A 24,633-nucleotide genomic window follows, 5' to 3' on the forward strand; every position below is an offset into this window, starting at 1 on the left:
AGCCACAAAATTTGAACATTTATGATGTCATATTTTATTTTATATTTTTCTAATTGCTCTATTTGTGTTTCTTATACCTATAAAGCTCTTTGCAGCAGACACCATCAGCCCGGCACAATTTTCATTTTCATGATGACGTTCTTGTTTTGATTCAGTAATTAAACGCAACGTTCATATTTCCATTATATTATAAAGGCTGTACTGTCACTTTCACTAGTTTGCAGCCACAATCCAAGGCAAAGAGTCAAACATACTTTTGTGTTTATAAAAATACCACAACATATAAATGTATGACTGCTCAGTCACTTAAAGGTTAAATTAAATCAGTTTTGGTACTTCGGAGTTTGAGAATTGTTTAGTTTGTGACTCCTAGTTTAATAATACATAAAAACAACAAAAACAAATCCCATCACTGGTTTGTTGTCAATCAAAGAGCTCGATGGCTGCTGAATTGCAGAGAAATGGAGCAGAAATAACAGAGGAGCTTGATGACAGATTTACAGTTTGTTGTGTCGAGTCTGAAGTGTCGGATCAATTCAAGACGTCTGACAGTTAATCCGACCTGATTACACACAACGAGCAGATGTGAGCAGCCAGGAGACGAATTATCTGGGAACATCTGAACACAACGTTTTCCTGAACTCAATCACTGCCAACGGTGGTGGAAGCAGGAAGATGAAGGTGGAGCGAGCGAATGGGAACAATATGGACAGAAATACAGACAAGGCCGTGAAGGGGAGACAAAAGCACTGATAGAAAAATTACTACCAGTTATGTAGCCTCAAATATTATGATTATATACACGTCTTTAAAATGGAGTTTCCATAGATTAGAAGAGTTTTTCTTCCAAGTAAAAGTGGAACAAATGGAGTTAAATCCCTAGCTGTAAATGTTTATGCTTTCAAAACACTTTTTATTGAAAATATGATTTAGATATTATGATTTCATAAAGTAACCACTGACATGAGTACTGATTCAGCAGCAACAACAGGAACCGATTAGCATTAGCAGCTAATGTTACTTCTGTTTGCTTCCCACCTGCTCAATGTGCTCACATCAACTGTACTTAAATTCATTCAAAGTCACAGTAAAGTTGTTCTTATTTACATAATTTCTTGTTTGTACTAGCTGTATAGGCATGGGTAATGTAATGGCCTTTACTCTCAAGTCACTAAAGAAAAATCATCTGTTATGCTTCCTTGACTGTATTCACGCGTTTAAAAAACAAAACAAAACAAACAAAAAAAAAACAAAAAAACACAACCTCAAAATAATACCTCAACATTTCAACGTGCCTCTAGTTGGCTCTGGAAATGAGTATCCATAAATACTGATAGTTATTATTTTTCCATCTTTCCCCAAAGCATTGTTTATTTAGTATGCAGTCTATGAGAAACGGTCATAATTAATATGGAAATTGGTAGACTTTTATTGAGAATTTACATTTTAAAGTTGCCACTTTTCTGTAACATTTGCCTGATTTATGAATCCTTCATTCTTGTACCTTTTCTGCATGAGGGGGAAAAAAAAAAAAAACAGTCTTGTGAGACATACAGTTTACTAGTTTTTTTTTCCCTACTACTTCTCTAAATGGGCAGTCACTGCTCGACACAAGCAGCTGAAATCACTTTACAAAATGATACTTGTGAATATTGGCATGACATGCACTGTCAAAATCACTCATCCTCTCTTTCTCCATCCCTCCCTTTATCTACATATGGGGCCATTTCCATATAATCCGATTACACTTTGTGTTGTGTATTTCTGTGATGAGCGTAAGACCTCATCCTCTGAGGTGAAGCTTTAAACTGATCAATCTGATCAGTAATACCATCTGAACCTGCCCACGGGGCTGAAAACACCACAAAGGCTGACTGTCTCTCCATCTCTCCATGTTTCTTTAGTCCTACAAATTTAAATTTTTTCAAGTTGCAGCAGATTTTTATCACTGATATTGTACATCTCACCCAGCTCAGCTCGTTTCAGGTCCATTACCAGATTTTCTTATTATATCAAGATCCGTCTCACCTCAGTGGGTTCACAACTTTCTCTGGAGAATACCAGTCTGACTGACCAAGAAACATGACCGTGCCATCTATCCATTCACAACACACACACACAAAATCCAATATCGACTCATATGGCAGACTGTTGCAAACTTGCCAATAATCCTTAAAACCAATTTCAATTTTTTTTTTTTTTTTTTTTTTTTTTTTTTTTAAATCACCAGATCCATCATCAGTTTTACAGAAAATATGAGAGCACATACCAAGCTCTCAAACAATCACCATTCAGCGTTCCCTTCCAAGTCGGGACCCAACTGCCATGTGCTGACAAAAGCAGACCATGTGAGCGACCCTAAGCTGACAAACATGACTCCAAGCAACTGTAAAGAGTTTTACCACATGAGGGGCACTTTATAGCACAACTGCTCATTTTATCCCAACTACGCCCATAATCTCACAAATGGAGAGCCCATATAAATACTGTGTCATAAGATCACAGTCATCTTCAACCACCAAGTAAGCGTTTGTGTGAAATTTAAAGAAACTTCCCAAAACCGTTACCAAGTTTTCAGGTTTAAGAAATTGGAACAAACTGACCTCACATCTGTGGTCAGACTGTGGCTGACTGCTTGTCAAAAAGACAGACAGACAGACAGACAGACAGACACACACACACACACACACACACACACACACACACACCCCAAGGCCAGCGCTTTATCTTTGTGACACATTCATAAACCATGACACACACACAGAGACAGTCACACACACTCGGCAGGGTGGGGTGTGTGAAGGTGGGAGAGGGTGTGTGTTTCACACTGTAACCAAACTTTTATGGTACCATACTGTACCATACTGTATAATATTACAGCTTTACTACTCTGAAATAAATCTGCTGTAACATTAAAAACAAGTGAATGAAGTATCCACGCCTCTCTGGTGATAACTTTTCACTGCTCTGCTTAAATAAATTTTAACAGCAGCCTTCAGATGCCAAGAGAGGCTGTGGTATTTGCACCACATCTTTCCTGCAGTACTGTTTCCACTCCACAGCCAGCAGAAATACATTCCTGTACATTATTAATATTTGGACTACCTGTAATACAATAATATCCTCATACACCAGCTGGGTCCCTCACTGTGTAACACAGTAGGGACACAACTGTCTGAGACAATCACCGTGTTCGGAGTGGCGGCTCAGCGCATTTATCTCCCCATAAGTTCAATCTGTTCTGAGGAGAAATGTGATCTGACCTCCAGGCTCGGGTATTAGATTAGCCAGGGAGGCTGACGTTTCAGATAACCAAATCAAAACTGGGCTAATGATGCCGAGAGGTGAGGGTCAGCCTGACCTTTGACCTCTGACCTCGATCACCGCTGCTGTGGACCCCTCAAAATGGTAAGAGGACAGAAATCTCTTCATACTCTGTGTTGTCCTGACCTTCCCTCCTCATAAACAAACTCATAGAAATATTTTATGATAATAATGCAAGATCAGCTGCATGATGTATAAAACCACTTATTTAATTTTACTGAATGACTTTGACTGGGAGCAATCAGCAGGGCAAACCTGCCCAGCAGTGAAAGTGGTTCAGTGTGTGAGGAATGGAGGGTGTTGGGGCTGCGTCCACCAACAACCTTTGACCTCCCTGGGGTCATCCCCTTCATCAAAATCCATGGGTGCGCTTATTTCTCAGTAGAGGCAGACTTCCCTCTAGTGTAGAAACATGACTGTTCCAGGTTACCCACCACTGAACGACAGTGCAAAACCAAGAGAGACACCCACAGGATCTCAACACACTTAGCTGTTGATGTAAAACTATCAAATCCATGTTTTTATATAATTATAAAATGGTATTTCAGAATTAACCCAAGATTACTGCAGGTGGGGCATTCTATATTTGTGCTTTATGACAAACTAATTAGCTTACTATAATGACAGTATGTATCGAGGTTATAGTTAACTAAAACTAAAAACTAGATGTGAAAAAAAGCTTTACTTAACTAAAATAAAATTTAAAAAAAAATAGAGTTGAAAAAAATTTGAGCTGCAAAAAATAAAATAATAAAATAATAATAATAATGACAGCATTCCTGATGAGGCACTAAAGTATGTGTTTTTTGAGACTACAAAACTTTGAGTCAGCTGCTTTTAGCAAGTTTTGTGGGGTTCTCTGTACTGACTTTTCTAAATCTTGCTTCAGGGTCTGGAAACTAACAAGCTAAACTAAATTCATAACAAAAAGTCAAAAAGACACGTTTTGAAGGACGACCTCTGCGTCAAAGATTTGGCAGTGGGACTGAAGTCGTTTGTGAGTCTGTGAGACTAGACTGCAGTCATTCAGGAAATAGCCAGGGCCCATAGGGCTGCTTTACACAGCATAACACAGTGAAATGTAGGAATTCTTGTATTACAATAACAACAAATGACCTTACTCTAATTGTTTAGATTCTTGGGCATGTTTTCCCACCAAAATGCCATCAGAGATTTAATGAACTAAATTCAAGTGAGTGTGTTGAGAGAGAGGGGAGGAAGAGGAGGCTGTGGATCCTAATGACATCCCCTGACACTGCAACGGACATAATTACAGGTTTTTGTGTGTGTGTGTGTGTGTGTGTGTGTGTGTGTGTGTGTGTGTGTGTGTGTGTGTGTGTGTGTGTGTCTGTCTGTGGCATTGAGCAACAAATGTTCTCACCTGCACATGTTGGTGTGTGTACATGTTGGTGTTTGTGTGTGCAAGTGTGTGACAGCAGACTGATGTGATGAGTCTATCGCCGTGGAAACAGCCCGCAGCCAAGTGATTTTGCTGCTGTAGACATCTCTGTCTTCTCCCCTTTGTCTCGTCCACTTCTCTTTTTTCCCCTTCACTCGTTTCATTTGCTTCACATTTTCTCCTAGCAAATCCAAAACATGACGAAAACCTCGAGTTCCCACAACCTCAAATGGCTATTTCTGTCTATACAAAACACAAAAACTCTATAATAAAACAATAAAACCCACAAAATCATCTTACGAAGTATCTGAAGTAAAATGTAATATTGCACATGCCCATGTGCAATATTACATTTTTTCCTGACATGAGCTAAACAATTACAGTACCACTGCTCACCATAAAGCTCCACGTAAAGCTGTAAGACTGAACATAAAAACACTGCAGTAAGTCAGTATGTGTTAGTGTAAGTGTAGTCTGTATGTGCATGAACAGCTCTGATGCTTGATGGGATGAGCCTAAATTAATCCTAATTACATCTTTAGTCTGCCTTAAACTGTTTGTTCCCCTCTCTGGGCTCTGTATGATGTCGTACAGAGCAGATATTCACTGAATGGTCACCTTGGGGACACAGCTGAATTGCAAATATGTAAAATATGCTGGAGCTAAAACCAATAACACAAACAGAAGATGAATTAAAGGGCTGCACTGAGTTCTACTATAAAATGGATAAAGGAATAATTCAAACTACTCTGATAGAGTCAAAGTATAAAAACATAGAGATGGAAATAAGCGTCACAGAGTGAAATCAGCGGTGCAGCTCCATCGAGTTAGTGTCATGTTTTTTTTTTTTTGTAAAAGTTTCGTGAAGCTGCACAGCGCACACGAGGAAAACAGGAAGTCAGGAACAGAAATGACAGACCGCATGCAGACAAAATGTTCCACTCTGTGCAGACTCACAATTTGTGAATACTTGAGGTAAAACCAGTTTGCCAACTTTTAACATGAAGCAACGGAAATCATACACACATGTAGGGCTGTTCGATATAACGATATATATCGGATGATGATATAAAAACATCTATCGTTTCTTTTTACGCCATCGTTTGTTTCGTGGTGTCGCAAAATAAACGTTTACAGCAATATTTTTTCATCGTTTTGATGGTCACTGTAGTGGCTATATTAATTTCTCTTAAGTTCTCTCTTTCTCTTATATTTAATATGACCACACTACTGACAGACAAGCGCCTGTTTTTATGTGAAGTCTTTAGCAACAACGACAGTAAAACCATCGCGTGTCCGCTTGTTTATTTTCCACATAAACCTTTCACAATAAAGCTCAAGATCCTTTTGAGACGTTTCAAAATAAACTGAATCACGTGAAAGAGTATGCAGAGTATTTACGAATGAGAAGCAAAAAAGAGCCGTCGGGTGCTAAAAAATAAACCTTGGACTCAAACGTTAGAACGGGCTTTTCCCCGCAGCATGCTGTGTAATAAATACTCAAAGAAAACTGCGGCCGTTAAAACTTATGTCTAAAAATATTCAGTTTCATGCATCGGTTAAAACGCTCAACTCCAGGTACACGACACTCAGCTGGAAACACTTCACGCAAGTCGAGCTGCCCGAGATTCACAGAATTTACAGAAAATGTTACATTTTTGTGATTTATATCGTTATCGGACGATGGATGTACATGATTATATTGGGATATGAGATTTTGGTCTCATCGCACAGCCCTACACACATCATTTTTCATATGAACCCATTCAAATTATAACTGCAATTTTGGTACATGGTAATGTTAAACACTGTGTAGAAATCCAAGTAGTGAGTTTATATACACTGAAAATCTTTATATGAGAGGTTTCCAAATGGAGAGTGCGTTCATTCATAAAAATGTTAAAAAGTTCAATTATAAAAACCACAAAAGAAACAAAAAGTTCTTCCTCCACAGAAGAATAAGATTCAGGTTGCTCTGTGTTTGAGGTTTCTGCTAACAGATTTAATCCTGCAGAGACCAAATGAAAAGAGAAAAAAAAAAACCCCACAGCTGTCAATAAGAGAAAAACGAGCTGAGAGAAATGATAAATTGTCAGACACATCTGTGATATTGACTGGTCTGAGAGAAGGATGGAGGATGGAGGGAAGAGGAAAAAAGGTGGTGCAGACAGTGAGACAGCATTAGGCACTGGGTTTTTTTTCTTTATTACAGAAATGAATGTCTTTAAAATATTTAGACAAATGAGTCAATCCTGCTTTATTGTTCTGTGATTCTGGGATGCAAAAACTGCTGATGTGTAGGAAGAAAAATAGAAATGCAGTGCTTAAATGTGTTTATCTTAGAGTGGAGAATCGTTCTATGTGTGTGTCTGTCACAGTTAAACATTCAGGGTATATGTGGCAAGGATAAATGGACTGGAAAGTGTGTGCATGTGTGTTTTTCTACCTGTACTGCAGGTGTGAGTCGTTTCCTGGGGAGAAGTGCTTCTCACCTTACTGTGTCTGTGTGTGTGTGTGTGTGTGTGTGTGTGTGTGTGTGTGTGTGTGTGTGTGTGTGTGTGTGTGTGTGTGTGTACGTGCTACACTAAACTGCTTTTAACACCATGCAGGTCACAGTACACGGGTATTACACGCAGGCATTGATTAGGACATGCGTGCACACAAACACTAATGCTTATCCTCCACTCAGAGTCAGCAGAGCAAAACACCTGAATTCAGCTGGAGATAAATAATAAATGACTTCTTCATGTTTTTTTGGAATCAAACCAGATGAGACTTCTCAGGTCACGGAGGGGAAAAATGAGCCCTTAATTTTAATCCTCAAACACCGGAGAGGTTCACGAGGAACAGAAGAAAGTCTGAAGAGGTTAAAGCTACAGCATCGTATGAAATGGGTTTCAGCTTGTGATCATGGGACAAAGCAGGGATGCTTCAAGAGACTTGAATTTCCTTGTCAAATATTGTGTGGGTATTTGCTGAAATTTTAATCTGCACACAAGATTCACATTAGATTGCAGAGTGTGGTCACTGTTCTTTCTTTCCTTGGAGGTCAGCATCCACACGGCAACTCGTTGGCTGATTATGGCTGACTTCACATCACAGAGAGATAGCTAGGCTGCTGGTTTTTTAGGACAGTGTTCAGAGTTTTGCTCAGAAAGCAGCTGGACGTTCTAGACAAAACTGTCACTACGACTGCAGCAATATGCTAGTGACCAAAGCAATCAGCAACTTTTAACAACTGGAATAAACGGTAGATGCACTTGGTCTTACACAGTCCTGTTCTACTCTAATTGAGCACTCATGCCAATGAACAAATTGCAGAGCATAGTGGTGTTCAGTATCATGCCCAAGGATACTGTGGCATGCAGAGATTGAACCACCAACCTTCCAGTTACTAGATGACCCTCCTCTTCCTTCCTGAGCCCAATGCAGTCTCATGACCAGTGGTTGCCAGATGATTGCAGACCAGTCGTACCTGTGCAACTGGATCCTGATCCACTTTATCCAACATTGCCACAACACATGACTGCAAAACCTCAATAGGTAGCTCAGCAGTAGTAACTTTCCTTCTTTCTTTTTCTCTCATCTATATCATTTGGCTAAGAATTACACTTTGGATCTCTGCGTTTAAATAAATGAATGGCCTGGTCTTCACAATTCACAAAAAAAAACCCAACAAGCAAGGCCGCGAAAGGTGAACTGCGATATAGTGAGGGAACACTGTACCCTGTGTGTACCCACTTAAATAGACGCAGTAGGCTATTATTAAAATCATTAACTTCTACAGTTACAAAGCCCATCACATCAAAAATTGGAAACCTGGCCCACTCCCAGTATACCATAGGGAAAATGAGCTTTACCAACTAAAATTTCTGGTTCCAGCTAGCAGTGAAAGCATTCAAAGCATTTATTTTTAGATGTTTACAGTCAGTCTAAGGCAACTTGATGAGTGTGGGAACAACCAATTCAAACCACGACCAACCAAGTTGCAGCTCTACAGTTTCTCTTATTTACTCCTGAGATGGGTAAAAAAACAACAAAGAATACCAAAGAAGTGTGCGTACTTTAATCCTATTTTCCCTGCTTAGAAAGAAATTTGTGCTCTTACCTGCTGTGATGTCATCATCAGTGACATCCATTTCCTCCTCAGGAGCCTTGGTTTCTACTGGCTGAGCCTCTGGTGGCGGCAGGGCTGGAGGGGGAGTGTCGGTGGTTGTTCCAGCTGAGGAGAAAGAGACAAAACGGTTCAGTGCAGTCCGTCCAACGAGCACAACCCAGGTTACTATTATAGATATAATTTACACATCTCCCCTCAGTGCATCATAGCAATTATAAAGTGCATGCAGTTCGTTAATTTAACCATTAAAAACTACCCCACTGGATTCAGAAAAAAAATGTTTCTATTCAATTTAGGCAGTAAAAAGTACCCCAGTAGAATGTAGTTTACTGCTCAAATCTTTTAGATTAAGCCAATAAGATAAATTTGTCAATAAAATTTACTGTGACAGATTTAAGTAATAAAAACTACTCTGATAGATTTACACAGTTAAACTATGCAATTACTTTAACACAGTAAAAACTACGCCGATAGATTTAAGCAGTAAACCAAACCCTATTAGATGTAGTCAATAATAACTACACCACTAGATTTAATCAATAAAAACTACTTTGACAGAAACCAGTTGAATTAAGTTAGTTTCATGTCTGTGAACGTGACCGAACAGGTTATTCGTGACCATTTCACATTGTGCCATGAGATCAGGCTCACTGATGTCACCGACCATCAGCGTAATGGTTTGAATGTCTGTATGTCAGGATGCTCTCCACTGCGAGTTTCTGTTCTGGTCCTCATTGTTGTTATGATCAGGTTAACTGCTCTGGTTAAGCAGCAAATAAAGGCTTATTGGACGTCCTCGTATAAGCAGAATGAATAGAAACACACGGACACACACACGGACAGGGACACGCTTTTATTTAGTGTTTTCATTTAGCTCTTATCTCTCTGTTGGCAATTAAGAGTGGCTTTTCATTAGCGGCCGGCACTAATGAATGACACTGTGCTAATGAATGAAGCAGCTTAAGGTAACAGAGTCGGCACAGGGCTAATCTCTGGGAAAACAGCCTGCTTAATGAATTAGAGACGCAACCACAAAATGCTTATCAAAAACGAAGAAATATATTCCTCTTCCTTTTTTTCCCTTTTTTTTTTTTTAAGGAAAAAAATGTAATTAACAAAAAAGAAAAAGTTAAATGGCACAGTTTCATAAGGCTTCTTCAGTACACCAATAAAATTAACTGTAATTACACTGTGTGTAATTACATTGATTAATCCAGGTTAACATGTTCTTCATGTTCCAATTAACCTGCTCACACACACAGCTGACAGCTCGACATAATGACTTCGTATCACACACCCACACACCCACACACACACACGGTGACAGAAGGCCAATACACAGCCCGGCAGTTGATTACCTGTCTCTGACATTAAAGTGATAAAAACTTAATTGGATTTAATTAAAACATAACTGATGTTTTACTGTGAATGAACAAAAGGCCTGCGGAGAGCGAAAAAAAAAAAAAAAAACAACCCTCGCTTCAGTTTCTATTTGCATGTTTCCCTCTCTGAGCAGGCGGTTTCACGCCACAGATAATGGTGGTTACATCCATCTTTTATATACAGTCTGTGACCCTCGAGGCTGCTGCTTGGCCTGAAGGTGGCCCAGTTCTCGTGTTCTGCATCTCCAGCACACACATCGTGCACACCAGCTGGGCTATAACCTCCAACTTAACTGTCCTGGTTGGAAGAATGAAAATGAGAGATACAAGAGCTGAGGGAGAAGAAGAAAGAGGAGGAGAGGGAAGTGGAGGAGGGGTGGCGAAGGAGGGGAGGAAAAGGAGGGGAGAAGAAGGAGGAGAGGAGAAGGAGGCGTTCTGCCCTGCTCCAAGGTCAAGCTTGTCATGTCAGCCATGACACATTGCTCCCAGCATGCCTTGTTAACCTCCAGGACCTCCTCCTCCTTGTCCTCCTTCTCTTCGTTTCTTCTGACTGTTGCTCCCTGTATTCATGTTTGAGACTCACACTTCCTGTTCTTCTCCTGTTTCCCAACCTCTACTGCTCTTTCACTATAGTTTTAAATCATCAGGAGAGATTCATCTAAAGGAGGACTCACATAAGGATGACTGGAATATTTTTAGTTCAGATCTGTCTTATGATGCAAGGGAGTTTCATCTTCAGCCTCTATTGTTGTACTGTAGTCCTGATATTTTAACTTTGCACTACAATGTTTCTGCTTGCTTGATTCTGTGTTTTAGACATAAGAAGAAAAGGAAGAGAGGAAAAAAGGTTTGAAGAGATGAGAGATGAAGAGAAATGGAATGGATGATTGAGGCACTAAAACCTACTCCAGTAAATTTAGGAACTACTATGTCAGATTTAGTCGATAAAGACTACTCCGTTAGATTAAGGGACTGAAAACTACTCTTAGATTTAGGAAGTAAAAACTACTCTTTACTTCCTAAGTCTAATTGAGTAATCTGTTAGATTTAGGAAGTAAAGACTACTCCGTTAGATTATGGGACTAAAAACCACTCACTACTCACTAAATCTAACCAAGCTGCTACTTGGTTAGATTTAGGCAATATTACTGACCATCTTTAGGGACTAAAAATTAGTGAATTACATGTAAGAAACGATCATGATTTTGGTTAAATTTTTAGACACTTTCATGCTCTTGAACATGAAGAAACGGGGTTTTCAGTGTGACTATTTACAGAAAAGCTGGGAAAAATGTGTAGGAAAGGATGAAGGGAAAAAGGGAAGATGCAAGAAAGAGGGGGGAGAGGGAGACTTTGAACAGAAGGTTGATTGGAGTTAAAAAAAAAAAAAAAAAAGTAACAATCTGGATGTTCGAGGTAGACTGAGAAGCAACAGCGGAGAAGAGCAAGAGAGAAAAGGGGGAAACTGAGTGCTCTTCAGTGATCAAAGAAACAGCTGCTTCACATATCCACCATTTGACCCTGAAAATTGCATGACAAGGAACAAAGCTCAGGGACTTTGGTTAATGAAGTGTGTGTGAATATGAGAGCTGTGTGTGTGTGTGTGTGTGTGTGTGTGTGTGTGTGTGTGTGTGTGTGTGTGTGTGTGAGTGAGTGTGTGTGAGTGTGTGAGTGTGAGTGTGTGTGAGTGTGAGTGTGTGTGAGTGTGTGTGTGTGTGGTCCCTCAGTACCCTGCCTCACAGCTCCTGTAGCTATGAAAGACCTGTTTTCAGTTTTTGTTTTGTTTGTTTGTTTTAATTGTTAACAGCAGCTTTGCCACTCATGGCTTTCCAGATATGACCAGACCTCCCATCTGCAGGTAAACAGCTCCATGCAGCCACTTTCTGATGATAAAACTACTTTCCCAAAACAATGTGCGGCTCCACACCATCACAGCAGTGATGATGGAGACTCTGTGGACAGTTCATTTCTTCCTCTGAGTGGAGGTTAACAGCCCCTGTTTTCTCCGTGTTAAAGCCTTTTAAACACTTCCAGGAGAGCTGAAAGGTCAGGCACGGCTGCTGCTGTTTGTGTGCGTGTTGTCAAGTTGGCTCCCTGCTGCAACGGAGGGACTCGGCTCAGTGACATTTCCTCTGCACTTAAGCCTAACAGATAAATACAGGCAACTCTCTACCACACTGGTCAGATAGCACAGGTCTCACTAAAGGTCTCATCCCACCCTCGTGCACTCTGACAGTTTGGTCAGAAACATACACACGAGTAACCTACTGAGATCATTTTCATGGTAGGGGTGGTCATAGCCATCCAAATAGCAATAACATGGATAGTAGCTGATATTGTCAGCTACTATCGTGTCCTCTCGTTTCCAAAATAGTTAGATTTTTGTCTCTAGGACAAACGGTAAACGACTTATGGTAATTGATGAAAAACACTCAGACCCAAATTTCTGAGACGTGTTCTGCTGAAGGTGCTGGCCAGCATCTTTACATCTTTACTAACAGTAGAAAATCAGTTAATCAGTTAATCAATGGGTTTTGGGCAGAGAAAAAAGTTTGGGTTTTAAGTTGCGGTAATTACTGTAAACCAAAGACTGATCCAAGAAGAGCCTCAGGGTTCAGAGGACGTCTCCAGAGGATTCAAACACATCTCCGACTGTCCCCTGGAGATCCAGGATTTCCAGGACCAGCAGGAGTCATCTTTCTGCCTTTTCCAGTCCTGCTATGCAGCACACAGCTCAAATTCAATGACCCTTTAACCTCCTTTTCCACCCGCCTCCATTCTCCCTCATCCCTGGAGGTCACCAGTCCATCACTCCCCTCCACATAGGCACCACCCCTGCCTGCGGTACTGCTGTGGTAACACAACACTGACCGGTGCCCGTTTCCACGGCAACTGTTCCCCCGAGAAACCCTTAGCATCCTCAGCAACCACAGGGTGACTCCTGAACACACACACACACACACACACACCATTTTAGAGCGCCGTTTCTAGTAAAAGAAGGTAGAGATTCACCTTTCTTCCCATCAGCAGGTCTAACTATAGACAGAGAGGGAGACCAGGGAATAGACAGAGCCGGAGACAGAGTGGCAAAGCGAGAGAGACGGAGGTAAAGAGAGACGGCACTGACAGCTGCAGAAAGAAATCATCAATCAGAGTGGTTTGTGCGCAGCTATTGTGAGATATTCGTTAAAAATTTAGATGAGCTGGACAATGCTATACACTGCTTTAAAAGTCATCTTAACATATTAACAAGACTAAAAAAAAAAAAGAAACTGAGGTTGGTCCTTGGTTCAGCCTCCAAGTTCATTTTGTCTGAAACAGGCTATTTTAGCTTCCTTATAGTTCTCTACGACATTACAGAGAGCCAAGAGTGAAGGAGACGGAATAACTTTATTTCCCTTTTTTGTTTTTAGAAATTCTGCTAGGAAACTGCTGTGGATATTTTTTTAGTAGTAGTTTAGTAGTAAAATTGGTAGTAGTACTAATTTTTTAGTAGTAGTAGTGGTAACCAATACTGATACAAATACCTTGAACTTATAAAGGCAGCTTATAAAAGGGACCGCATCATATCATGATTGATTTGATTAGCACACAAAGTTGTGATACTTACGGGAGCTGACTGTGTCGACATACTGGGGCAGGTATGGAGCCCACATGTCAATGGTTTCTTTGCGTCCTGACTGGCCGATCCTCCTCAGTTCAGCCAAGAGAAGAGCTTGGGCTGCTTCTCGTACCTGAAACCACAAACACACTAAATCACTGTGAATTAAAAACTATATCACATGTTATTATTTACCGTATTTTCCGCACTGTAAGGCACACTTAAAATCCTTTAATTTTCTCAAAAATCGACAGTGGGCCTTATAATCCTGTGCGCCTTGTGTATGAATTCTGGTTGACCTGACCTCGAACAGATTTTATGTAGCACACTGCGCTCAAAAATCTGTCAAAAAATGTTTTAGTACGACTTTGGTAAGCTACGAAGCCGCACCGCTTGATGGATTGTCGGAGAATTACAACTACCATAGTCAGGAGCCTTGCAGAGTAATCTGGGTCCAAAACTCCGTCTGCTTCAGGTCCCAAAGTCAAATGAACACTGCGGCATCACTGAGAGTTAAAAGCTGTCTAAATTTTTCATCTTTAGTATAATGATCAGCGTTGCTGCTTTACCAGGTGTAACAATAAAGTTTAAAATTCAGGCATGAAAACATAATTTATTAAATTAAACGGAGTTAGCAGGAAGTAGTTTCTACCTAAACAGGATATACCATGTTCTGACTGAGAGATTTCTGAAAGATTCAAACGTACAGCTCTGCTATCACTTCCAACATAAATGAAGACCGAAAACTAAACAGCAGTGACGTTTGTAGGGTTACTGAAGTTGGGCTAGCTGGTATATAATGATGTGCTATGTGATCGCTATCGACACAGCTATGTTAGCACAGCATAAACAGTGAAGCTGGAGGATGAATGCTAACTTTTTTCCACTTGATAAAAGTTAACATGAGGGTTCCCTATGGTTAGGGACAAATGTAATCGCATGGCAGGATGCTGTAAACGGACCAAACTTCAGTCAGGAGAACAACTGAGATTATTCATCCACAATACGAGGTTAGTCATTAATTTACTGCAACAACATGGGAATAGAGCAGCTGCGTGAGAATTCAACCTTAATGATTCAATGGTACGGAAGTGGAGGAAGCAGGAAAAATGAGTTGAGTAAAGTTTGACTTATCTGACTGTTTTGTTTTGCTTAATGCGCCCGTGCCCATTAATATTGATCTCTTACAGAAAGAAAAAAAAAAAAAAAAAAAAAAAAAGATTCCTTCTGACATTATATCTAATACACTCTTAGTGAGAAAGCAGAAACAGAGTCAAAGTGTAGCCAGTGACCTCAATGTGGACGAAATGGGCATTTTAACCACCACATCAAACCTGCTGCTTTGAGTTACACAATACTTTTTACTAGATCCTGATTTGTGCGGATGAACTGTTGCATAAATTAATATAATTAATGACATAAGAACATTTTAAAATATAGGTATGACAAACACAAATAGAGCCATTAAAAGTAAAGATTCATAGATGACCAACTCCACTCCATTGAAAGTTTAAAGTGGTCCAAATGGCACCAACCCCAGGATGTGTAGGGATGCCTGTCAATAAAAATGGCCACACCCCTAAATTTAAGTCTAAATAAAAATCCAGTTGGATGAGTTATTAAAAAAAAAAAATTCACACCCTGTAAAGTTTTTTATGAAGGGAAAACTGAACAAAATTTATGTCTGTATCAGGCTATAAACAGCTTTATTTATGCTGTAAAGCTGGATTTTCAAACATGGGAGTCTATGCAACCAGAGATGGGCAGACATGTGTAGATCAACAATGGATAATATGGAGTGCGGGAGAGAGTACGACCGTGCAGAGTTTAAGCTTGGAAGTACTGACATTACTTTGAGCTTTGAATTTGACCCGTAAAAAGTGACAAAACCATTAGCGTCCGCTCTACACTCTGCGTGGTAAGAAAACTTATTTCTACGGCAAAAAATTAAACTTCAAATCTGAGCAAGCACCTAGCACGCTGCCACGGGAATGTGAAATTCACAGAAACACCGCTGTGGTACCGGGAAAACCTGCACAGGTCCCACTCCTGCTAAACAGGAGAAAAATAGATTTAAGAGCGATAGGACTTAGTACTACTGAATCTTTGATTTTATTTAATTTTTGCTGTGTTTTACTTGCATCTATTTGAAAGTGTGAGTGTAAGCATAAAAAATATTTTATTTTATATGCTGGAATATGTTTAAATGTTAAACAAATTTCTTCAAATCAAAGACTGCTGCATATAATTTAATTTTTGATTATGCAATGTGCATAAAGTTAAAAGATTAAAACTAATTTAAAAAAGCCTTTAAAATAGACTTTTTCATTTGGTTCACTTTTATACGATAGATTATGCAGAAACAATAGAATTGGGCTGAAAAGTCAATTGCTTTATTACGTATTCAGGTTGTGTATCATGTTTTTTAAAAGTAACTATGTAATAAAGTAACTAATTACTTTTGAAAATAAGTACTCAGCAAAGTAATTGGATTAATTTCTTGGAGAAGAAATAATTAGTAACTCATTACTATTTTGAAGTAACTTGACCAAAACTGATGGCAACTGACTCACTTTTTTTTTAAGCTTGCCTCAAGTGGAAATCGTTAGAGGAATTGCAGGTTTTTTTTGTTTGTTTGTTTGTTTTTCAATTTTGACTCAATTTTCCTTGATGGCATCATACATACCTCCAGACAGCGGTCCTGCCATCTTCTCGCCAGCATCTCCAGCAGTGGCGGTCTGAACTTGTCCAAGCCAAGTAGGTCAGGGAGCATCACGCAGTGCATGGCCGCCAGCTGGCTCCATCCTGCACAAACAATCACAACCACACACACACACACACACACACACACCAACACATTTTACACAAACAGTCAGAAAAACTACAAGAACAAGTTAAAGTCTCTCTAATGCTATTGCTGTCAAATAGAAACACTGTTTTTAATGCAGTGCCTTGAAAAGGTATCCATACCCCTTGAACTTTTCCACATTTTGTCAACCATGAACTTGAATGTATTTTATTCTGATTTTGTGTAACAGACAAACGCAAGGCATGGAATGGAGTGTATGTGTTCACAGTCGCTCTCCATCCAATCTGACTGTACTGGAGCTATTTTGCAAAGAAGAATGGGCAAATTGCACTCTAGATGTTCAAAGCTGGTGGCGACATACCTCAAAAGACTTGCAGCTGTAATTGTAGTGACAGATAGTTTGAGAAAGTATCGACTCAGGGGGGCTGAATACAAATGCACAATATGAACAGACGCCCCCGATCCAGTGTTGTGTTTGTGTATCACACAAAATCCCAGTAAAGTACTTTTAAGTTTGTTGTTGTAACATAACAAAATGGAAAAGTTCAAGGGGTTGCTAGGTTTTTGAAAGTCTTGAAAGTAATTTTTTTTTTTTCTTGTTGTTGTTGTTGTCGTCATTTTAAATCGTGGTCAAAAAACAAACTTCAGTGTCTTCTTGAGTCATCCTTGCAGAGAAAGAACATACTTAACTCACCATTTTAGTCTTTAAAAGTACATTAAAAAGTATTTTTAAAAACTTGTTTCCATGTGACAGCACTGACTTCCAAAGGAAAGAAAGAAAAAAAAAATCACAGTAACAACAGTCAAACACGGGATGAGAATATTATCGACAACATTATCTGCAGTCTTGGTTAGAGCAAACTAAGTTTTTTCTGCTAACCAGAGTCTGTCTGATGGAGTTTAAACAGGTAAACAACAGGTATACAAAAGCCTTGTAACGATACCTTGGCATGATGAATTTAAGTGTGTGTTCTCAGCTACATGTGGGTTTTTACTTGATAACAAAAAGAAACACTGAAGGCTTTCACAATAAATGGCAGACACTAAAACGCTCCGTTTCTCAGTTGTGTGACAAAAACATTCAAAATGTCTTGGTATCGCTTTATAAGGGCTCAAAACAATGGCATATATTCATATTTCTGACCATACACCAAAGATATACACATCACCTCTTACACATCTGTGACTTTAACTTTTTATTTGCAGATACTCAACATAAATCAAGCACCTTAATCACATATATTGGATTAATATATGGTTTCTGGACATGATGCATGTCTATGAAATGCACTTGTGTGATGGAGACTGAATGGCTGTTAGGCAGGAAAGAAATTTCATACAAATTTCTTTGCTGGGGGAACCGTATAAACTTACCTCCACCAATGAAATATCCAGATATTACAGAAAAAATAAAACGTTATTACAGAAATACTATGTAGAGGTTGACAGACTAAAGATTTCATCATATATGTGACAGATATATTATAATAACTATTTTGTTTATAACATAGGAAATCAAAGCAATCAGAATCAGTCAACCTCCACATACAAATATGAATCACTGCCTTGCAAAAACTGCAGAAATTTGAATCAATTCTAGTTCCCAAAATCAAATTTTCTGATATTATACTGCAAAGGCTGCTCCTGTTTTTTTTTGTTAGTTTGTTTGTTTTTTAAAAACAGACTGGACTTTGGCTTGAGGATTCATTTGGTTAACAAAGAAGCATAAACTGCTCAAGGACTGTACTCACAGGCAGCTGGCAGCATCCATTTCATATATGAGTCCTATTAAAAAGGTCAACAGCAACAACAAACAACCTCCACAAACAATCTCCATTAACAAGTTTGTTGGTTTGTTGACAACCAATGAACTTTTGGAACAAAGCTATGCTCATCAAGGTCCCCTCCTTGTCATGGACCAGTCAGAAAATCAAATGGTGCAGAACTAACTTATATTTGAAGAACAACGAGAGAAGTGCCAAAAAATTTGAATTGTTACCTGGAGGGAATGAAGAGGGACCTGTTAATGTTTACAAGAAGAGACCAGAGTAAAAATTGTTTTGTTTTTTCCTAAAGGGTTTTTATTTCAATAACGTATTGGATATGCTGCTTTTAGTTTTATTTAGGTTGCATTAGTTGGGTTTATGGGCTTCGTGTTACCACAAGCACCTTCTAGGTGAACTGCTGCCGACAGGACAAGCTTCAGGACAAATCAGGAACAAAGCTGTGGAAGTCCAATGAAAGTGAAATAATGGACAAACAGAAAAGCAGCTACCATGCAACTATTTTTAGTGTGTGTGTGTGTGTGTGTGTGTGTGTGTGTGTGTGTGTGTGTGTGTGTGTGTGTGTGTGTGTGTGTGTGTGTGTGTGTGGTGTCACTTTGTTCTCTGCTAACAGTATCTACTATCTACTACAACAACTACTAGTGTAGTGTTAATTTGTTTTGCTATTACTGCAACTGCTAGTGGTAATACATATTATAGTACTTAACATAAAAGCAACAAAGGAAGAAATTAGTTTTTGCAGGGCAGCGTTTTTGACTAAACAACTATTGAAATAAAAAAATATATATATTCCTACATGTACTGAGAAAGAATGTGACACTGTGAGCATGCTTGCTGTCTCCCATTTGTTTTAGTGTACAAAAAAGTTAATTAGCTTTGAAAAGGAACTTGTATTCCCTTGAATTCCCTTAGACATCACAAATAATCTTTGAAAAACAAAGAAAAGAACACATTCATCATATGTGTGGGAGTGAGAGCAAGCCTCCATGGTGAAATCCAAAATCCTGTTTTTTAGAAAAAACAACAAAAAAGGTTCATAAAAGGAGGAAGGAGAGCAGTAGGCTCTGACACCAGAGAAACTCCAACGACAAGTCCATGTAAAAAAGAAGCCTTAAAATCAATAATGCAAAATTTTAGTTAGCTTTCAGTTCTCCGTGTTTTTTTGTTTGTTTTTAAACGCAATTTTCCGTATTGCATCTGTTTAAAAATAAATTAATAAATAAATAAATAAAAAATTTAAATTAAAAACAAAACAAAACAAAACAGTGAGGTGGGTGTGCTGGTGTGCATTTTGCTTTCCTTTTTGATTTTTTTGTTTGTTTGGGGTTTTTTTTTTTTTTTTTTTTTTTAAATCTCAGTGAAACACTCAGGTGGAAATAGCAAGCATGCAAACAGCACAGAGACACTGGAACATCAAGACATGTGGACATTCAGACAGGCGATAGAGACAGCAGAAACGGAGCAAGACTGTATGTTACTGCCAACAGCTGGGAATAATAGAGACAACACTAGGGCATAAGGATTGTTTTCAGTGCACACTCAACTCTGTCAGTTCCAAATAACAGTAAAGTCAGCCTGTTTGCAGACGACACCACTCTTTATTGCACCAAATTTAGGAAAAGCATTAAATCATTTTAGAGCTGCTGACATGTTAGCAGCTTCTTGTGGAGTATTTCACATTTACAAATCATTAAATTTGTAACAGATTGGCCCAGAATTGCAATTTCAACAAAATTGCAAAGTGCAAGGCTTGGAGAAATAATCACTTGCTTGGTAAGCCAGATTTTACAAATTTACTCTACTTCTTCCTATGCAAAGTTTTTTGTGACATGCAGATTAACCTAATTCCTTCAACTGACTGGGCTGAAAGTGGACTAAACAGGTAAAAAGATAGCAGCGCTGTAGACAAAAAGGACATAGGACACTCAGGGAAAAAACTAAACACAACAAAAATGGAGCTAGATACCAAAACTGGCTGCAGTGGAAAACAGGACTGGTGCAAGAGAAGAGAAATGAGGTGATCCAAGGCAAGGTGAGGGATTATAATCACATAAAGAGAAAAGTCAAGAGAGATAAGGAGAAAACACTAAAAGAGGGAAGGTCAGAGAATAACTCATAAAAGAAAAGAAATTAGGGGGACAGATTCAAATAATAAAAAAGGACAAGAGGCAGTGAAAAAGATCTGGGAAGCAGAAGAAGGCTCTGAGACTTTTCCTAAGTGGCAGCCGTCAGTTCAGTCAGTACCTTCGTTGACTGAGAGGATGTTATGAGAAGCAGGCCCAGGGCTGGGGTAGCCAGGAGCCCCCTGAGGGAGTCCCCCAGGGGCTCCCAGAGCCCCAGCAGAGGCGGCAGCAGCAGCACCGGTGTTGGCTGCAGGAGCTACAGCAGCTTGTAAAGGAAGAGAAGGAAAGAAATAGTCAAGAAGGAAAGAACAGTTTAGAAAGATATGAATATATTAAGTACCCAACAGAGAGAAGAGACAAGCAGTTTGACAGGAGGGAAGAAGAAATGAAGTTACAACAAAAGAACAGCAGAAAAAAGAGAACAGCCAGAGGTTAGAAAATAATGTTTCCTTTTCAAATTAAATTAATTTCTTCTGCTTGAAAATATGCAAATAAAAGTAAAATCAAAGTAGTTCATCTTATTTGGTAAACAAAAGAAAAATGTGAAAATGGCCTTGATAACCAAAGGATTGGAAATAATGGACCAAAGGCTAACATTAGTGTTTAGCCATGTCAAATTTCCCCACAGATGGGATATAACGCGGACGTAGCGAGTCAAGTCATAATATTGAGCCTTGTTTTGAAATGGGATGCCTAATTTTTCCAAATAAACTCACCTAGATACTAACAGCAGTGTAACTAAATGCTCTGAGTTCTCATTCTTTTCAAAATAAAAGCCTTCAACTATTTACTGGATGTGCTCAAGCTGTTTAAAACAATAAACAAACACATACAACAAAGTGACATAAGTAATTGCAAGATAAAAAAGTTAATTCAAACCAACAAAAATAAATGAAAAAATAAAGTCAAAGCAGATTATAAAAAAATTATAAATATAAATTGTTAAACAAGACTGAAAACTTACATAACTGTCAAAATAAAAACAAGAGAAACGAAGATGGACACTGTATTTCCCACCAAGAATTCAGTGAAAGCAATAAAACACCACCCAAGCAACCAACAGCTAAAAAAGTTTTCAGACTATAGTACCTTTTTTTTTTTTTTAACCCTTTTCAATCTGGAACAATCGAAAAACCCCAAACAAACCCCAGTTACTTCAAGTCTACAGGTAAAAATGTTATGCACCCAGTGTAATTTTAATAATTTCATGAACCAGAACTACAAACCTGAAACCTTTAAGGCACTTTAGTAAAAGTTAAACCTCATTGATATACACCATTTTAAAAACATTTCTTTAGTCCTTAGATACACAGAAAATTGTTCTTGATCAAGTTCTTGATAACAAAGTTCATCTAGTACAGAGGAAACATGAAGCACAGAGACAACAAAGGAAACGGAGAAACATTACTTCAGTAGAAAAGTAGAAAGAAAAAAAATGGTTGAAGAAAGAAACCCTGTAATACAAAAGAGAGATTGAATGGAAGTAAGTGAAAGAAATCCTGAAGGGAGTGGTGTTTGTGCAGAGAACAGGCAGCAGGCTGAAGCCATGCAGTGAGCAATGAAAAGAGAGAGGAAGAGACAGAAGAGGAGAAAAAAAAGACTGAAACAGTAAGTGATCAGTTTGAGGTAATTCGACAGCAGTTTGCCAGTACACGAGGAGCATTAAATGTTTATTTGTCCATCTTAAACCAGTTTTAGCTGGCAGGTTATCTGCTGAGCATTGTACCATGATTTAAATGTTGGTTTAATAAAATACTAATACTTACATAGATGATATAGAGCCATTTATTTCTAAGCTGAATATTTCTAAAGCATATATTGAAAAGATTTACTTTACGAGAAGAAGAAAGAAGAAGGAGAGCATACGATGAAGAGTAAGGTGGAGGAGAAGGAAGATGAGAAGGTGAAAGAAAAGACAGTAAAAGCAACAAGAGGAAGGGAAAAAAGAAGAGATGGTGAGGGGAAGAAGTGGACAACAAAAGGAAGGGAAAAGGGAGGAATAGGAAAAGATGATAATGAACTAGTAGAAGAAGCAGAGAAAGAAGAAAAACAAGAATAGGGATAAAAACAAGGAGGAGAACCCAAAGGAGAAGGAAACAGAGTAGGAGAAGAAGAATGTCTTCTCCTTCACCTCCTCCCCAAAGGAAAAGAAGAAAAGAGAATGAGAAGAAGGTGGAAAAGAGCACAGGAGAGGAGGAGGAGGAGGAAGAGGAGAAGAGAGGAAGGAAAAGAAGGAAAATTCAATAAGTAGAAGAAAAAGAGGAACCCGAAGAAAGAAGATGATTGCTATAAAGATCTTTTAAGAAAAGCAACCAGCATTTCCATTCTGTTATTTCCAGTCTGAACTTGTGTGACAAGTTCAGCATAATATGAAGGTAATATTCTTCATGACTTCATTAAATGAAGTTTGCTTTAACTTTTTGGGAAAGTAAATTAATAAATCAGACGATTCTGAGGGGGTCAGGTGGGAGACACTGATTGGATTTTCACAGATTGACCCTTGGAGGCAAACATTCACTATTAGAGTGTTAAATATCTTTTGATTTATGGAAACTTTTGACAAAGAGAGAAAAAAATGTAATATAGAGACAGAATTTGAAAGCTCTTTTGCACCTTGTTGTGAACATGATAATAAAATACTAAGTGTGTGACTTTTTTTTTTTTTGGGGGGGGGGGGGGGGGGTGTCTTAAAAAAAAAAAAAAAAAGAAAAAATCATGTGTGGACTCCCTGCTCTCTCTGTTCATCTCTCTGCTTAACCGGAGTATATTAGAGGGGCCTCCTCATTTATTTCCATGTGAAAAGAGACGGTGAGCAGGGTTAACAGCACTGCTCTTCTTCACAAAGCCACACACACACGCCACGCAGGAGTAGCTGGCTAAGCAGAGGTCACGGCCGAGCGTTCCCTCTGAATGGCGGTGAATAGGCGTGTGGCGTGAATAAGTCCACGCGCTTGTCACGCTTGGCCTCCATTAAGCCGTGACAATGGCACAGAAACCCTGCCTCCACCCAACACCCGAGGGTGCCACTTATAGCACACGCTTGTGTGTGTATGCATGTGGACCTGATTTTTAGCGGTGTGTATTTGTAGGTATTGAGGCTGTTGCTGTGTGGTAGGCAGATGTGTGTGTGGGTGGGGAGCAGGCAGATGGTGACGGCTGGTTAAAACATCCCCTACAGTGAAGCAGAGCAGGTTTCTCTGTGCAAACCTGTAAATCTCTCCCTCTTTTTGCCTTGTTTAGGCGTTTGATCATCCAGCTCTTACAGTTATGGTCAAGAAAACGGCCCACAAAGTTACAGAGATACCAACAGAATATATTTTAGTAGAGTTTTTCTGGGATGCACAGAGGAATCATTCATTGACTTCAAATATAAGCATTTCCAATCACAGAAGTTGTTCATTCGACTGTTTACTGATCTGCCACAGATGTGATTAACCTTTGCTTAAGATAGAGGCTGGTTTAGGTAAGAAAGGGGAATAAAATGAGAATACTGATCCCCGTTGGCTTGTCAAAAGTTAACAATAGCTAGAGAAATAGTATCAGCACTCCTACAAGTTAGGTACCCTGATTTACTCCTACTGATTTCCACTTACTCAGAGGCTGTGGGGTCAGGTGGTAGAGTGGGTCATCTACTAGCAGTCGGGTCCAATAACAGCAGACTTACACAATTCAACACCAAAACAAAATAATTATTCCACGTACTTAAACTTGAACAAGTTTGTGTGGTGGAAAAGAAATGCCAACTGGTTGTAAAATGCTAACATGGTGGCAGATCATTTATTTAAAATGGTAACATTTTATTTTGTTGATTACACACAGTAATGTGTGATGTGGTAGGATGTTTGCAGAGTAGCCTACGAATATCACAGCTACATTATGTTAGCTTCAGCATTTAATGTGAGCCATTGCAAATATTTTAGCCTATGAAAAGAAGCTGACTTCATTTCAGTGCCAGCTGTTTTGGACAAAATGATGAACTGCATTTCAGGATAACGTAAGGAGGACAATATTTTGGATGTTGTTACTATGACCTGAAGCTTACTGAGCTTGAATTCTTTGAACATGTCTGGATTTTTTTTTTTTAAGTGCTTCTC

General features: G+C 39.0%; 1 protein-coding gene across 3 annotated transcripts in view; it reads right to left on the reverse strand.

Moving 5' to 3' along the window:
- Nucleotides 1–24,633, reverse strand: part of LOC120747473 (WD repeat-containing protein 7) — a 101,735-nt gene that overhangs the window by 38,846 nt on the left and 38,256 nt on the right. For 2 of the 3 annotated variants that reach the window (XM_040053373.1, XM_040053372.1), the window contains exons 20-23: nt 20,661–20,804; nt 16,510–16,628; nt 13,833–13,956; nt 8,832–8,945 (exon numbers count right to left, since the gene is read on the reverse strand). In XM_040053373.1, the coding sequence (XP_039909307.1) occupies nt 8,832–8,945; nt 13,833–13,956; nt 16,510–16,628; nt 20,661–20,804 (501 nt within the window). The remainder of the gene's footprint in view (nt 1–8,831; nt 8,946–13,832; nt 13,957–16,509; nt 16,629–20,660; nt 20,805–24,633) is intronic. The other variant, XM_040053374.1, reaches the window with a different exon arrangement.

This window comes from Simochromis diagramma, unplaced genomic scaffold (assembly GCF_900408965.1).
Source record: "Simochromis diagramma unplaced genomic scaffold, fSimDia1.1 OVJJ01000596.1, whole genome shotgun sequence".
NCBI lineage: Eukaryota > Metazoa > Chordata > Actinopteri > Cichliformes > Cichlidae > Simochromis > Simochromis diagramma.